Source organism: Dermacentor silvarum, chromosome 5, assembly GCF_013339745.2.
Source record: "Dermacentor silvarum isolate Dsil-2018 chromosome 5, BIME_Dsil_1.4, whole genome shotgun sequence".
NCBI lineage: Eukaryota > Metazoa > Arthropoda > Arachnida > Ixodida > Ixodidae > Dermacentor > Dermacentor silvarum.
Window position 1 is genome coordinate 38,793,743 of NC_051158.1, and position 16,993 is coordinate 38,810,735.

Consider the following 16,993-nt stretch of genomic DNA (forward strand, 5'->3'; position numbering starts at 1 on the left):
GAACATGCATAAAGGTAATTTGCAGAAAGTACGGAACAATGTCAAGCCCGACATAATTTGCATGCGTTCCATGCAAATTAGAGAGCAGTACGCTGTCGATAAGCATACTATGCATATGATTTAACCGAGCAAAGCGTGGGTTCAGGCTAGTTGCTAATCCATAACTCTTATATAACTCTTACTCTTACTCATAACTCTTACTCATCAGGCTATAACAGCTTAATTAAACCAATGATGGCATGACGTCATTCTTCATAAGAGAACATATCAGGTTACACATGAGCACATGTGTCAGAGCTCTTTGATCTTGAGCGTAAACCTTACATTCCATAAAAAAAGTGCCGAATGTCACCCATGACACTGGCAAGAGGCACAAATCCGTGAACTAGCACTACACATGAAGTCACATCAGTAGGTCGCTCTTGCAAACCACTAAAGCTGTGAACTACAGTCGAACGTCGATTTAACAAACACAGATATAACGAATTATCGGATATAACGAAGTGAGTATAAAAATTCATAACCAATATCAGGGTGTAGCGAATGTGTGCTTACAACTAATATCGGTCATAACGAATGTATTTTCGTGTCAGATACGACTTCGTTATAACTAGGTTCAACTGTATTGCAGTGGCCCACGCAACACGTCGAAGCACGAGCTTTGCTTTAAGGCAATCACAATGTTCCGAAAATGTGAACTTACCTCCCTTCGAGCGATGATCCACCATCACTCATCTCTTCGTCTGCCAGTGCCCTGCCACCAGCTTGCTCCACAAGCTTCTCCGCTGCGGCTTCATTCGTGCACATACCAAGCAGGTCAGAAACAGTGACGTCCTCCAACACAGTATTGTTTAAGTTGGCACAATTGACAGTGGCCTCCTTGTCCCGCTCCTCTGATTTTGCTTTGTATAGTGCGACTTCGGTGTCAACGGAATCGTCCTCACCGGACTGGTTGTGGCAGCCGGACAACTCGGAAGAGGTCAATGCTGGAACACCATAAGCCTGCAGCCAGGAGAAAGAAAACTTCATCAAGACCACATACTTCATCTGGACCATGCGTTCCATGCAAATTAGAGAGCAGTACGCTGTCGATAAGCATACTATGCATATGATTTAACCGAGCAAAGCGTGGGTTCAGGCTAGTTGCTAATCCATAACTCTTATATAACTCTTACTCTTACTCATAACTCTTACTCATCAGGCTATAACAGCTTAATTAAATGCCAATGACGAGTTAACTCATCATGAAGTTTCCGCAAACTTTTCAAACTGCTCAAGGTAATTAGAACAACAAAAAACACTTTGCCACTGCAAAAATATGCTCAAGAAGGTATATTTGAAAGTGTTAAGGTTGTATTTTTTTCGCTAGGCAGTAACAGTCTTTCTGAAGTTGTGCCCATGAACACCAAGTTCAAAAATGGTGTCCACGCTGCGGGCTGCACATGCAGCCATGAAGCACACTGCAGGCTTCTTTCTTTTCGATGACGGCCGTTCCAGTAACAATGCTTATTTGCTGGACAATAAAGGCGATGAAGATTTGACTCTGAAGAATCATCAAGCACAATAGCACAGACAACGAGCCAGACCAAGTGGCGGTGCCCTGAACTGGGGTAGTTTTCCGCCTCCATTTCCCAGGTTTGCGCTCACTGGACTGTCTGTATGTCCCACAGTCGAGGTGTCATTCTGCAATTCCATTTTTTTTAATTTCGTTTTGGTATGTGCAAATAGAGGTTGCACTACCTTGTAATTCTGACAAATAATACATACATAGTACCCAATGTTTTTTGCTAATGAAGACAGAAATTTTGACAGATGTGCTCGACAGTTTCTTCGCAACCATGGTCATCGAAGTCAGCTATTAATCATTTTCATCAAGAATGCATATACGTTGGTGAATGGCGCTCCTGAAATTTCAAGTTGACGCCCTGTGCCCTCCAAGCTTCACCCAAACAGCACTCGCTGCGTTGTCTGTGGCAAGATTGTGCCACCTATTGCATTACAATTACATTACAAACCTTGTTGAGATACCTGCTGGCAGGATATGCTAGCAGATATATGAAAAAAAAATGTGACCTGCTACTTACCATGCGCTCTTTGGCCACCTGATACCTGACGTCGTCCAGTGTGCGCTTCCCACCAAACTTCCTTCTTGATTCACCCATGAGACCTGGCGTTTCTGGGAGCCTCCGTCGTACATTCTTAAACTTGCTCCTCAGGGCCAGGTTCCAGCATTGCTGAAAGTAGCATCTGAGTTAAGTAAAGTACTCTAGATTGTACAAAATCCTGTTAACCATTCGACCCGCCGAGTCCTTTCGTAAGAAAGTGCACAAAGTTTACCGATACAGTCGCCGACCGATTATTCGAACATGCTCGACTATTTGAACTGCTTGACAGCACTGCCACTGGCCCCGTAGATGAAATGCACAAGGATGACTGAAATTTCGAAAAACTTACAAAGCGCCTTTAAATAATTTGAACTTCCCCTCCTCGACTGTGTATTAATTTGGCCAGCAAGCCAAGTGGAATAACGCACTGACAGATGACAACGTTCCTGGCATTGTGATAAGACAGTGCACTTGGCACTGCGCCAAGAATGCCATCATCCGTAGATGTCGATGCGCCTGACACTAGTCGCACAAAATCCCTGCGAAAGTGAAAGCAGCCCAAAAGTGGCCATCCGGGAACACGGCACACTTTTTTTCGCCCACTCACGGAATAAAGTTCCTTGCTTTCTAGTGAATTCAATATTTCGGACTCCTGATTATTCAGACTTTTAGGCATTCCCCGTCGTGTCTAAATTATCCATTGGCGACAGTATTTTAATTGTTGCACGTTTACTTCGAATTCAAAAAATATGTTACTTGTACAGTTTATCCCTTGTATTGACCTGAAAAATTACTTAAAGACATCTTTCCTGAAAAGGACACTTTCTCTCACCACGCATGCAACGTTTCAGCTTAATTATCTGGACATATGATAACTAAAGGAATGAAAAATATGTTCAAATGATGAAACTCAAAAGCACAACGCCAACCAAGTTCACGAGGGTGGCTCGCTTATGGCAAGCAAAGCAGAGGCTATGGCCTGGACATGTATGGCTCAAGCGTTGCAACTAAAAGGTTCATGCAAGATGGGAAAAAAATTCACTGCTTCGGCCACAGTGCAATGCAGAGACAGTGATAGTTACTTTTCTTGCGATGCATGTGTCATCCCCATTTGCTATAGTATTGTACAGTGCAGCCTCCAAAATGCAAGCACAGGGGTCACCACCATCAGAATCAGTGTGGTGCACAAACCCTGCGCTAATTTACCAAGCCTCAAAGCAGTGCAATATCGCGGTAGTTAGCATGTCCGGCCACCAACTGCACGTTGCCACAGGGGCATGACCTCAAATCTTACCGACGACGGCTGGGCGCTTTTTGTTAACCTATGACAAAGGCACAGCAGAGAATGACCAAGTGGCCCATCCATGACAACATGATAAAGGTGATGACAATGACAATGGTGATGGCGCGACAAAAAATTCAGTGCCATTGCACGCTGTGGAATGGCACTGCCTACACCACCTACACAGCGTCACCACCATTGGTCATTGTAGGTCACAGCGTCACCACCAAAAGGTCATTGACCTCAGTCACCACCTACAAAGCTGTGTAGGTGGTGACTGACCATTGCTCCAGTCAAACATTCCAAGTTAGCGGGATCGGGGCCACATGGACGGTTCACATTTCTTTCCGCCTCGCGGTCCTAGCGGGCAGCATGCATTTAAAGACGGATACGCCAATCGCAGCGCGCGTACTAGCGCTGACGCGCTCGCGTGGCTGCCAGGGTGAGCTACGTCACGTAACGAAGAAACACACATCAAGTTCCTGCGAAAAGCGCGGTGTGGTGCTCAAGTTTTGTACGATCCCAAAGTTTAAAAACGCTGCAATCCCGGCATTTTCATACGACGCCACAAGGTGGCACAATGCGTCTGAAACTGTTTTTCCATCCCGAAGTTAAAAAACGCCATCATCCCAACGTTTTCATACGACGCCACAAGGTGGCACGACGTGTCTGAAATTGTAGATCTACATCCAGTCTATCTACGTCCGTTGCCGGACGCGATCTCCTGGAACCTAGCCTATAATAGCTCCTTCGCTGTAAAAGACAGACAGATGCAGCAGACCCAGTTTCAAGAGTGTGTTTCTGCTGTCGCAGAAACACACACAACGCACAACTGCCAACAAGCATGACTCGGTAATTTTAGTTACGGCATCATGCAGATGAAGTGATGACAAGTGCTCCCTTCGGGGTAACGGCGCATGTCAGTTTCCTGTACTAGAGAGAGGTTTATTTGAAGAAAGGCAGAGAGGTCGGCTTGAGCGTTAGTTAACTGTACTAAACTGCAGTAGGAGCAGCAGAAAAAAAAGATGGCCCGTGACAAAAATATGATTTCCGCCAATTTTTTAGAGCAGTCTTTCGTCTGCCACTACAAAACAAGTAGACCTGGCCAGAACGTTTGCTGCTAGCGAGAAAATAAGTTGCAGTTACACGTGCCAATGGCATCTCACCCAATTGAAAGGCCCCTCAGCCAGGTGTGGGTACTTCACCACCAGCGAGTCAATTGCCCTTCTGTACAGCCTCATGGTTGGATACCTGTGAAAGAAATTTGCGAACCACCTCAATGCAAACTAGTCGATTATTCTGTCCACCAAGATAATCCAAGAATGTACAGGAAGCAGAATACAGCAGTAATGAAACACAGAGCACTTTGGGGCTAACATGAATAAAAAATATTTATTATGAAAACATAGGAGTGACCTGCAGCCCAGGGGCTATAATAAGAGTGACATGGTGCGATGAATTTGGAAAGAGGGTAATGGTGGCAGTAAGTGGTGCTAGAGTCTGTAAAGGAGTGCGTTTCTCTAGGTCAATTACTCACAGGGGACCCTAATCATGAGAAAGAAATTTACAGAAGAATAAAATTGGGTTGGAGTGCACACGGCAGGCATTGTCAAATCCTGACTGGGAGCTTACCAGTGTCGTTGAAATGAAAAGTGTACAATCATTGCATTCTACCGGGGCTAACATATGGGGCAGAAACTTGGAGGTTAACAAAGAAGCTCGAGAACAAGTTAAGGACCGCACAAAGAGCGATGGAACGAAAAATGTTAGGCCTAACGAAAAGAGACAGGAAGAGAGCTGTGTGGATCAGGGAGCAAACGGGGATAACCCATATTCTAGTTGACATTAAGAGGGAAAAACAGAGCTGGGCAGGCCATGTAATGCGTAGGATGGATAACCGGTGAACCATTAGAGTTACAGAATGAATACCAAGAGAATTCGGGAAGCGCAGTCGAGGACGGCAGAAAACTAGGTGGGGTGATGAAGTTAGGAAATGTGCAGGCGCAAGTTGAAATCAGCTAGCGGAAGACAGGGGTAATTGGAGATCGCAGGGAGAGGCCTTTGTCCTGCAGTGGACATGAATATAGGCTGACGATGATGATGAATGATGCCAGTGTTATGCTTGCAAAAGCCATTTTGGGCTAAAAATCAGACATGCTGCCGGGGTTGGAATATAGCCAAAGATGGGTAGGCCAGTTGGATCAGAGGGCCCACAGTAAAACCACAAATGAGGCAGTGCAAAGTGACATGGGTTGGGCCTCTTTTGAATTCAGAGAAAGGTAGAGCAAAATTGATTTTGAGGAAAGACTCCGGCATATAAATGAAAGTAAATGGGCGGCTAAAGTGCACAAATATCTGTACCTCAAAAGAGCATGGACAGAGTATGGAGGAAGAGGTCAAGAAAGTTGGCAACAAGGTACGTACAAAGTAATTTTAAGTGCAAATGGATGACCAGGAATCATCAAAAAGAAAGTCAGAACAAGAAAGAAAGTAAATTGGATACAAATTGGATTGGAGACAAAAAAAGACCATGGAGATTTAAAAATAAGTATGGCAGGATAGAAATCAGAAAGAAAATTCTGCACAATATCGCAAAGGGCAGTATTGAAGTCAAGATAAAGAGACAGATTCATGACAAAATAGATTGGAATATTTACAGACTAGTTTTGTCGCAAATAAAAGTGCTTAAGGTATTTCCACTGCACCTGCAATGAGTAATCAACCAATTTTTTGAAGCTGTTGGTTATGTAAGCACAGCATTGCTGTCTACTCAATAGAACCAACTTGTAGATGTTCCATGGAACGAATACAGTCACCAACCAATAATTCAGACACTAATAATTTAGGCAAGCTTGGTTATTCTGACAGCTCTGCGGCACTGCCACTAGACCCATAGAGTTTATCTATAAGGCTGACCAAAATTTCGAACCTCTTACAACGCACTGTGCGATAATTCGGACTCCGACTGCATGACCGTGTGCCATGTTATTGTCAGCCATGTCCCCGGCGCTTCATTGAAACCAAAACTAGCAAAGCCTAGTCGATCTAGTAGTCACAGATGAAGATTTAGTGCATGCATTGAGTGTACTTTCGTCTCTATCTGTAGCAATAGCATGACAAAAATTCAGATAAACTCCTTTTTACCTCACACGAAATCATGCAACGAAGCATCGAGAAGAGTCTTACAGCGTGATCTTGTAGCAGGCTTGAAACAGGACAAAGATAATGTGCCTCCTCATTTTTGGGGTGATCAGCGCTTTCCTCTCCAGGGCGATGTCGCACCAGACGCCGAAGGAAGGAGGCAACTTGAACTTGAGGTAATCTTTGCGATCGTGCTCGTGCTTAGGAATGATCGTCATGTTCGATGGCGGCGGCAAGTCGTCAGCGCCTGGCCGGCTAGGCAGCATTGCACGCAGATCCTCCGTGACACGTGACAACCTCCTGCCACAAAGAGAGACGAAAAAAAAAAAAAAGATGCTGCATTTACTCGTATAAGGCCTGCACTTTTTCTTTTCTGACTTTTTTAACAAGGTGTGGGCCTTGGCTGTCCACTGAAGCCTCAAACTATACTCTGGCTGCTGTGAAGAACAACACAAACACCGGTGGCCAACTATGAACAGATTTATTAATCAATCATCCTCATGGCATTGGCTGCCCTTGTCGTTTGACAAGATCGGCGTTTTTCCAAAGCTGGTCGTCCTCCGTGCCGTCCACCGTATTACTGTTTGAGGTTCCCGTCAGCTTGAAGCTCTTGATGATTAAAACCGCACACCATGCATTCAATACCCACGTGCACTCTTTGCAGCGATGCCCTCTTTGTGCAGCCAAGAGCAAGATGGCAGCTAAACAGCAAGCTGCAATAGAGCCAGCGCAGCCAATAGTGCGACCTACTAGTATTTATACCTCATGATCTAGTGAGATACGATGATGACGACGAATCGTGATGCCATCGTCGGCAGGAACAGCAGGACCATGGGAGAAGAAAATTAGCTCTAAGGGCAGGAGAGTAACTAACGCCATCTAGTAGCGACTTGCAGAAATGAACCAGCATGCAGCGTGGCCTCCGAGATTCAGCGGCACACGCCAACCCGACCTCGGAGACAATGTGTGCCCGAATGCGCGTGTTAAACTGCTCAAGTTTTCAGGCTCCAAATTGGGGGGGTCGGGCTTTTCACGAGGGTGGGCCTTACACAAGGGTCGGCTTTACATGAAAGCGAACGTTACACGAGTAAATACTGCATTAATAAAAATATCAGAAAACTTAAGCGATTGAGTCCTAAGGCACTGAACTCTTTAGCTGCAATAACAGCAGGCTCTAGTAGTGGAGATCGCAAGATGCACACAATGTCATCTTCCTCTGCTGCAAGAGAGAGATGGAGACAATATTTTTATTTACCGTATGCTGATATACTATATAAGTAACGGAGGATGGCAGGATAAATGCTGCATAACGGAATCTTGACTGGTCCAACCTCTCCACGAAACCAGGCAGCGGAGACGGCAACATAGTGTATGTTAGAAATGTTTGGCAAGACAACATAAAAAGACATACAGCAAGAGTAAAATCATCACAACTTGGAACAGTGCCAAAAAATGAATAAACCATACCTCTCAGGCAATGCAAAAAAATGTGCATTCACAAGAGCTTTTGCAGTGATGTGTTTTTAGGTACGCGACGTAGTTTTGGCCTATTTGTATTTGCTGAGCATTGTGGGAAGGCGGTAAGTGAGTGAAGAATGTAATTATTAACGTAATCCAAGTATTTTGTTCTTGTCATTTATGCAATATGTGTTTTATACTCAAGTTCTGTATTTGATGAATAGTAATGCGACATGAAATGTTTTTGTTTTTTTCCTGAGTCAGTATTTGATGCTTGTTCTTCAATGTGATATACATATTATGATTTTCTTTTTTACAAGTCTAGTATAGATGCTTGCTTGTGATGTTCACATGCTACGCAAATATTCCGTGATTTCAACTCGAGCAGTGTGTAACCACGCCTCGATAATGCCTTGTTGGTGCTGTGGGCACTGCGATAAATAAATAAATATATAAACAAATAAATATAAAAACAAATAAATTTGCACATGGGCATGGAACTGCCCAATGTTCACTGTACTGGTTCAGGCAAAAAGCAAGTTGGGGGTGCAAATTAGCAGCATCTGCCACTGCTACGGTGGAATGCACTTCTTAATGTAGTGCGACAGATAGTTCCTCCATTTGCTTCCAAGAAAATCTACATATCTTTAGTGGTGTCGCTGCAGACAATGCACAGTTGGCTTTATCATGAACGAAATTCGGAAGTAAGGCTAGCAGATGTGGCATTAAACTGAACCCAAATTCTGAGCACAAGTCAGCCAGCAGTTTAACAGGACAAATAATATACCTGGCGCTAAATCTATTTACACAAAGCTCAGAATATATAACGACCACCATCAAGTCTTTCCTTAGGTACACTGTAATTCTGCAAAACGCACTCACACGGCTGTGTCTTCGGGTTCTTTGGCCTTCTCGCTCTCAGCAGAAGCGGTGAGCACTGCCACTTCTTCGGAATGGACTGCTGGGTTGTCAGGAACATCCTCAACACTGCTGGAAAAAGACATGGACTGAGTTGTTCCGTGACAAAAAAAAAAAAAAAAAACGAAAGCAGCACTCTCCTTCGTTGATAGCTACAGCATTAGCCCTTTGCAGTCACGAGCAATTTACCCACTTCGCAGTTGGTCTAGTCAGGAACAATTTCGCACGTTTTGGATGCCACGCAGAAAGAGCGCTTATCTTAACAAATGCATAAAGGCGGAAATGCTGTTGGACTAGGTGGTACATGGTATTTACATAAAGAAAACAGTGCAAAGAATGCAACAACAAAGAGATCACACAGTCTGTCTCTTTCTCTTAACTGTCCTGTTATTTTCACCGTTTCTGTGACATGACAAGTGCTTTACTTAAGCAAACTTTCTTTACTCATGAATTCTTAATTCCTCTTGCACGGTGTATAGCCTCTAGCCCACATCACCCACAACGGCTAGGGTCCTCAGTGTTGCTTCACTCTTCAGTACTCTCGCCTGCGGAAAATATTTCTCCTAGAAACTAATATCATCTTCCAATTCAGTACACACACGCAAGTTCTTTCTAAAAAACACACATAAAGAAAACGTTCACATCGTCTCAGTACTTCGTGCCGTAAAGAGCACGCACGAATTACTTCAAACGTGCTGCCCTCATACTCAGGCACTCAGACTAACTTTAATTATCAATAGCTGGAGAAGTTCCCCAAAGGTGCCGCAACAAACAGAAAGATGTATGTTGTATGAACATATTTGTACATTCCTTCTTTCCTTTTACGATCCATGAGTGAAATTAGTTGGATGCAAGTGTTGTGGATGTTCCTGCAAATACGTTTTCTTCATCCTTGCAAGATGTATGCTTTAGTTGAATGTACAAGTGACAGCTGTGTCTGTACGCATCCATGATTTTATTAAGGTTATTGTTTCGACCCCCTACTACAATAATGGCCAACTGGGATCAATGCAGGTTTCTGGATAAATAAGTAAATAAAGAAGAAGCCAAGGCAAACAAGTGTGTGTTGAGAAAGACCCAATATGACCGCAAAGGATGAAATGTGCTGTGTGCCACGAAGGTTTCCAGACAAAAGCACTTAGAAATTCTCGGCTGCAGACATGCAACTGTCCCTCTTAAAAAGCACGCTCAAAATATCACATGGCAGAAATAGAGCGATAAGTACTCAACGACTTCTAGTGCCTCTAACCAAGGACTGACTAAACCGAATGATCTGATGTTTGTTGATCTGATGATAAATGGTATACTCGAAATGACATGGCCAATGGCCAGGTAAAGTGTGAGTGAAAATTATATCCTTGTGCAACCCCTTGTGCGTTGTAACCCCGTCAGTTTTGTTCAAAATTAACTTCAAAGCTATGGGGTAAAATATTATTGGTATAAAATACCAAAACATAGTATGCCGCATACAGAAGACACAAAGGTGCACACATAATATGTGAATTGACATACACATGCATCGACAAGTCGCAGGTGTACTACATAAAGTAGCTAATTCTTTAGAAAGCGTTGCAGATCAAAGACCCACTGCACTGCGAAATGCACAGAGTGGTACTTCTATGGCCGCATTACTTCTGTATCTTTCGCAGCATTGCCTGCAATGTATGTAACAGAGTATACAGGGACCACCAAAAAGCCACAGCCAGAAACAGCAATAAGCACTGATGTGTTGGCTAATCATCAACGCACAAAAGGCTAATCAAAAGAACTAGCTAGATAAGTAATCAGGAAAGTAGGTTGCGTGAGATCACCCACGCATACATCTGGACCTGCACAAGTGTGCCTGGTTGGACTGCGTTAAGCGCACAATTATTCTCATTGCCAACGACTTTACAACTGCAAGACAAAAAGCAAGTAAGTGTTCAAAAAAGCAAGGGGTAACATTTATGAAGCTGAAAGCTAGGAGGTGAACTCACATCATCATTGATTCCGAAGAATCTGTATCGTGGTCGGTGCTCGTCTTAGAGTCGGCACAAGGGGCTTGCACAAGAGCACCACCTGCTGTGCCGACAGCTAGCACTGCACTAACAGCTGGCACTGTGCAGACAGCTGGCACTGTGCTGACAGCTGGCACTGTGCTGACAGCTGGCACTGTGCTGACAGCTGGCACTACGCTGACATCACTGTGAACGAAAAAAAATAAAATGTACAATGCCCGTTTCCATACAATGATCTCATCACATAAAAGGACCAAAATTTGGCACTCGCACGAGGACATTTGCAAGGAGAGCCAATGAGAATCATGGACAACTATCTTTAATGCAACCGTAGGAATGGAGGGCTCAAACCAGCAGTATCAAAAGTGCAATTGGACAGCTCGTTCTGATACCCAGAACGAACTTGAATATTACTGAGTAGAGTTGCCAAGTACTTCTGAAAATAAGTTCCCAAATGTAAATTCAAACGCGCATGCTAAACACATACACAGAAAGACAATTTAAAATGTGAAATAAATTGCGTACACATTATAGCCATAATGCATGCTCGTAACCCTGAACAAGCAACGTGTAAGAAAACCAGACACCCTTAGTTTAGAAGGACATGCAGTGAAATATCAAATCACGGTGCATTGGTAGTTATAGTGTATAATGATTAAAGTATGAAGGAACGACAGGACAGGTTCCTTCATTTTGTTTCGCATTATTTTACGCCATAACGGTATGAACAAATCCAGCAACAAGTACATCGGTAGATAAGTAGATTACACTGCCAAAGCAGAATCAAAGTGTCCTTTATTGAGAGTAAGCAACTGGCAAGCTGGTAGGTAACATGAGATTACAAAACAAAAAAAGATGGCTTCAATGCCACATTTATTTTGTCAACAATGACTGGGTTGAAAGGGCTCAGCAATGAAATTAACTTTTTTCATTGTAATCAGCAGCCTGCCTAAGTCCACTGCAGCACGAATGTCTCTTCTAGAAGGTTAGACCTTTCTACGCATGGAAACTTAAAAACTTTAATTCCCCCTACTAATCCTCTGCTGCCCTTGATTAAATTTTCAGCAGTTGAACTTGCGTCAAATAGCTCAGTTTACTTTATTCCCACACCATTTCTAAAAAAAGCCAGATAAAACAATCTTGTCTACATCAATGCTCCCAAAGACTTTTTCGGGATGTCCATGCTCGTGGTCACGTCTACCAGTTTTGTTCTTATCAGCACTTTCTTGTCGACCGGCGCGTCATCAACTAGCAACCAATAAATGCACTGTCGGACGACTTCAATGCTGGAACATGAATGTGTGGCAAGACAAAAATTATGTGCGTACCTGGACTTGAGGTTGTAAGGCAACACCTCTATCTTTCTGGGAAGCTGGGACACCACCTGACGTGATGCAGTGTGCCTTGGTGCAACTTGGTGTCTAAAAATTTATTCATAAAGAAGATAACTTAATCTGCACAGAACAGTAATGGTGATAATATCCTTTCACTCAATTCAACCTTGTTTGAAAGTATTATCGTGCAGTGCATGGGCAACAAGATTTCGATGTATTCTTTTGAAACAATGTACATACTTTCAAAACGCTATTTACAGGCACAGAAAATACGAAGAAAATATGCTAGTAGCACTAGGCTTCATTTTCCAAATGGTTACTTGTGCTAATGTGCAGGAGCTGCACTTGTTGCATGTTCAGTCACGAAAGAAAAGTGCAATTATCCCTCCATGGGGTGCAAGCTACTGCATGATTGGTCCTCCAATGCATATTACCTATTTTAAAGGGATGCTAAATTGGAACAGTGAAGTCGTGCATTATTAGTAAACTGCACTTCTGCAATAACAAAACAGTCACTCTCGCCTTCAGAGGAGCCTTTGCATGCAAGAAAAGACGAAAAAAAACAAAAAAAACAGAAGACAAGTAGTGCCACTGCCTAAAAGGTCCTAAAAGGTCACACGAGGTGTGCGGGTGTTATGACACTGTCTCTAGGATCAGCCCACATTATAAACCACATAACAATTATTCAGAGGACACACATCATCCACTGGTGTCAGGATCAGTCCACCAAGTCACCCGCTTTTATTATGCTGTATCCAAGATCGGCCAAGCTCTGATTACACTGTCTCGAGAGTCAGCACAGTTCACCGAGTTACACTGCTGTCCACGCAACGATGGGAGAAGAGCAAAAGAAAGCTTCACTTTTTTTAAGAACTTGCATTAATAAGCCTTCCTGTATCTGAATGCCAGCTGGCAGCATTTGAGGTGGTGTTATGAGAAAGTCTTAAAGCGTGCTTAATCACAAACAGTCCTGTCTACATCAAAGACAATTATTTGTTGTTGGATAGTAATAGCAAACTCAGCTGCTGCTCAAGTGTTGACTTGAAGGACTTTGAGCCGAGTTGAAGTGTGACTCGATACGGCAGTGAAATGATGGCAAGGAGTAATCCTATCTAGTCTAGCTGTAATTACATTTGTGGACATGGTAATATTTAATTTGCTCTAAACATACACACCCTCTACACTGACTGTCCTCGAGCCATCATGCATATTCCGTGCAAAGAAGACAAGCTACATGTATATTATAGGTGAACACTTACACAGCCTGCGGCAAAGGATGACTGGGTAGAACGGCTTTAACTGGAGATGCTGCCGCAGTACTCGGAGCAGCTTCATTTTTCGTTATAATGCGCACCTTTGCCTTGTTCGGCACCACATCACCAGGCAAAAGGTCCACAAAGTCTTCCAAGTCAGTATCGAATATCTGAATCTGTTGGAGAAAGAGTGGAATATCACTAAGAAGAGGTTTCATGGCAGACTAAGCAGCAGCATATGGAAAAGTAATTGCCCTTTATTCTAGAGCAATTGGCACATAGCAAGAGATACCGCTTGTGTCATGATTATGCTGCTGATAGTGTCAAAATAGGTATGTTTCATTAGCATAAGTTTGCACACTGGTATGGTGCAAGGGGGTCACACCCTGCTAAAACTGTCTAATCACAAGGTTATGGGTAAACTGTCCAACTAAACCAAAATTTCCCTAGATGCGCCTGCCATTTAAAAACTTATCACCGTATAGATCGGTCCTTGTGTCACTGGTTTCAGGATGAAACCTGAACGTCTAGGTACGTTTTATAGGGCATCCTGATGTCGATGCTAGGCCATAGGTAATATTTTAGCTTGAAAGAACTAGCTTTTATCTTTTAATTAGTCTAGCATTTCCATTAGCCAACCAAAATCACTAATCTGGAAGCGGATTCCAGCTGGTTCAGCTTTCATTCAGAGGTGAAGAGCAGGTCCACTGCGTTTTTGTGGGTGGAGCTTGTATTTCTTACGTTGAGAACCAAAATGGGCATAATGCTTTGCTGAACGAACTATCCCAGTATTGATCTACTCTAAGCCTTAAAGAAGCATATGGCTACTACCAGCTACGCCGAAAAAAAAAAAAAAAAAAAACGCGCACGTGTTCAAGCCTCGTCAATGCACATCGCACAATGTTCAATGATAACTGACGTGTAAATATGCCTTTATTATTAGTAATTATCTTAGGTGTATCGCCAGCCCATTGAATGGCTTCTCGGCCATTAAGACAAAGCTTACCTCGTGGCATGCCTTGCAAACGAAAAAAAAAAAAATGCATCGCTTTATCTGTATTTGAAGTAATCGTGATCGTTGTTGATTGCATGGCGCATCTCATATAAAAGTATTTATCGGGTCAGAATCGACACATTTCGCTAATACAGTCCAGAGTCATGCCGATACACGATACGGCGCTTTACAAACTAGCAAAGATACGAGCCCACCCAAAGAGCCCTGGCAGCGGCAAACCCCGTTAAACAGCAACAGAATAAATGTGCTGTGGACATCGTATTTAATTCTAGCATACATGCGCGTACATGCGATATCAAGTCAAAAGTGGTGCAGAACATAGTGCAGAGGAGTCTACCAGGGTGTTACGGAAGTCGACTTCGGCGATTCCGGCAAGGCCCGCGAGTAATTCATCGTAGGATCCCGTTTCGAGCTTCAGCTTTCGCCTGCTGCCGCTCTCCAGCATTACGAGGCAAAATACGTCTCCCATTGCGACAGAAATATTGCGGGACAACGCCGCGCATCACAAAACACGCACGAACCACGCCAAACTTCACGGGCGACCGGATCAGCGCGGATATACAAAACACCTATACGCGGATAGCCAGAGCGGGAAATCGCATGGAAAGCACAGTGGAAAGAGCGCAGAGTTGGGGGTCAGCTCGGTAAGGTGGATGTATCTATGAACGTTTAGACTTGGTTCAGAGGTTCTTCTCTCTTATTAGCAAATGATGACAATTGACACGTCGCCAGCGAGCATAAATTCCGAGCTTAATTCCTGAACGACCCTAATATTTTGTGTGTTACCCTTCAAATTCGTTCTCCAAATCGTCAAACTAGCGGCTCGTCATGGCGCGATTTTAGAATGTTAACTAGTGCCCTCTACTTTGTCGAGAATCCCGGAGGCTATGATAGGGGTGTAAAATGGGTGCCTAGCACTTGCGCGATGAAGATTTGAGGTGTAGGTTGCTCTTTACTCTGGTTATAGTGGTGCAATTATGAAGAAAACCGCGGTGGTCTCGTTTTATGGGTTGAGACGAACACCCGGTGTAGAAGTTGATCAAATCTGGCCATACACGTGCTCTCAAAGAAACGTTGTGCCACAACGATAATCATAATCTATCTTGCCCGCGTTGCTGTCTTCATTGCTGCGCGCCCGGTACTTCCAGGTCACGAACTGCATGCGCGTGATCAGTGGCCGGGACAGCATTCTCGACAGGAAACTAGCGAGCGTAGAGTTTTCAAGAAAGGAAACGAAAGCAAGACAGTTGACGATTATCGTTGTGGGACAAGATAAGCCCCAAAAAGTGCAAGCTTCTTTAAGATCGAGTGTAGTAACGGTAAAGGCATGTTCAAGGCGAATTTCACAGGATTTAGAACGGCCCTTGCGAATAGATTTTTCTTTCTTTTTAATTTCAAGAAGATTTGGGCAACGAATCTGTGAATTATTAATCAAGTGTATCTCAATTTCTGTGTGAACGACGGACTGCAGAGGCCCTTTGAGGAGCGTTAAAATATCCATTATTACATGATAGTGACGTTTGTTATTTTCCTTCGGCAAAAAAAAAAAAAAAAATTAAGAAAGAAAAAGTGAAGAGGGCCGCGAAGCAAATACATACTCAAAATTTCGAACCTGAAGGTTAGCTATGTGCGCAAAGCCTTCTTTCACCCAAATAAGCTCATTCATCATAGGCCTAACTTCTGCACCTGTCTTTTCAAAAGTAAAAAGGAGATTCTAAACTATTTCAGATGCATGTATGGCGTATTGAAGAGCACCGCTCGTAGGTGGAGGGATTTGCATTTGAGAGAGGAGCAGGAGGCATTCTGAAGGACAGGTGTGACATAATTAGTTGAACAACAAAAACCCAGTTTCCAGATTAGCACTAAAATGAAAAAGAATTTATCCTATAGCTCACTACCTTTACACTTTATGTTATGTTTTCTTCTTTTTATGCTTGCCCGATTCTCGGCCAACTAAATCCAGGAAGTGTGTGCCACTGTGACGTAAGAGACTCCACATCTGCCTTCTTTCCCACCACGAGGAGGTTGTATTAAGAGGGATCCGTGGGTGCTTGCATAGACAGCAGCTGCAGCCGGACAGTACAGCAAGCCTTCAGCGCGACTTATCCTTTCTGCCCTCACCCAGCTGCTCTCGCACACCTACGTCGTGTGGGGGAAAGAAAATACTGGGGTTTTACTTGGCAAAGTCACAATCTGATTGTGAGACATGGCGTAGTGGTGAGCTCTGTTTAACTTTGACCAGCTGGGTTCTTTATAACGTGGACCTAAATTTAACATGATTTTTTTTTTTTTTCATTCTGCTACCATTGAAATGCAACCGCCGTGGCCAGGAGCGAACCCGCGACCGTGAGCACAGCAGTGCGCAGCACGCAACGTCGATAGCTACTGCGCTACCGCGGTGGGCGCCACTTACTCGTGGAGGTCCGAAACTGGTCATCAGGGCGCCACCACTAACAGTCAAAAGTGGGCCTATATACAGTAGAACCCGGA

At 43.7% G+C, this 16,993-nt stretch overlaps 1 protein-coding gene across 4 annotated transcripts in view; it reads right to left on the reverse strand.

The window, feature by feature from the left end:
- The window catches only part of LOC119453305 (uncharacterized), a 28,929-nt gene extending 13,794 nt beyond the window's left edge, over positions 1 to 15,135 (reverse strand). The window contains exons 1-9 of one of the 4 annotated variants that reach the window (XM_049667752.1): positions 14,791 to 15,135; positions 13,495 to 13,664; positions 12,230 to 12,322; positions 10,881 to 11,087; positions 8,869 to 8,976; positions 6,574 to 6,828; positions 4,554 to 4,638; positions 2,085 to 2,234; positions 704 to 1,002 (exon numbers count right to left, since the gene is read on the reverse strand). In XM_049667752.1, coding sequence (XP_049523709.1) covers positions 704 to 1,002; positions 2,085 to 2,234; positions 4,554 to 4,638; positions 6,574 to 6,828; positions 8,869 to 8,976; positions 10,881 to 11,087; positions 12,230 to 12,322; positions 13,495 to 13,664; positions 14,791 to 14,823 — 1,400 coding nt within the window. In that variant the 5' untranslated portion in view covers positions 14,824 to 15,135. The remainder of the gene's footprint in view (positions 1 to 703; positions 1,003 to 2,084; positions 2,235 to 4,553; positions 4,639 to 6,573; positions 6,829 to 8,868; positions 8,977 to 10,880; positions 11,088 to 12,229; positions 12,323 to 13,494; positions 13,665 to 14,790) is intronic. The other 3 variants (XM_037715342.2, XM_037715343.2, XM_049667753.1) reach the window with 3 other exon arrangements.
- Positions 15,136 to 16,993: the final 1,858 nt, after the last annotated feature.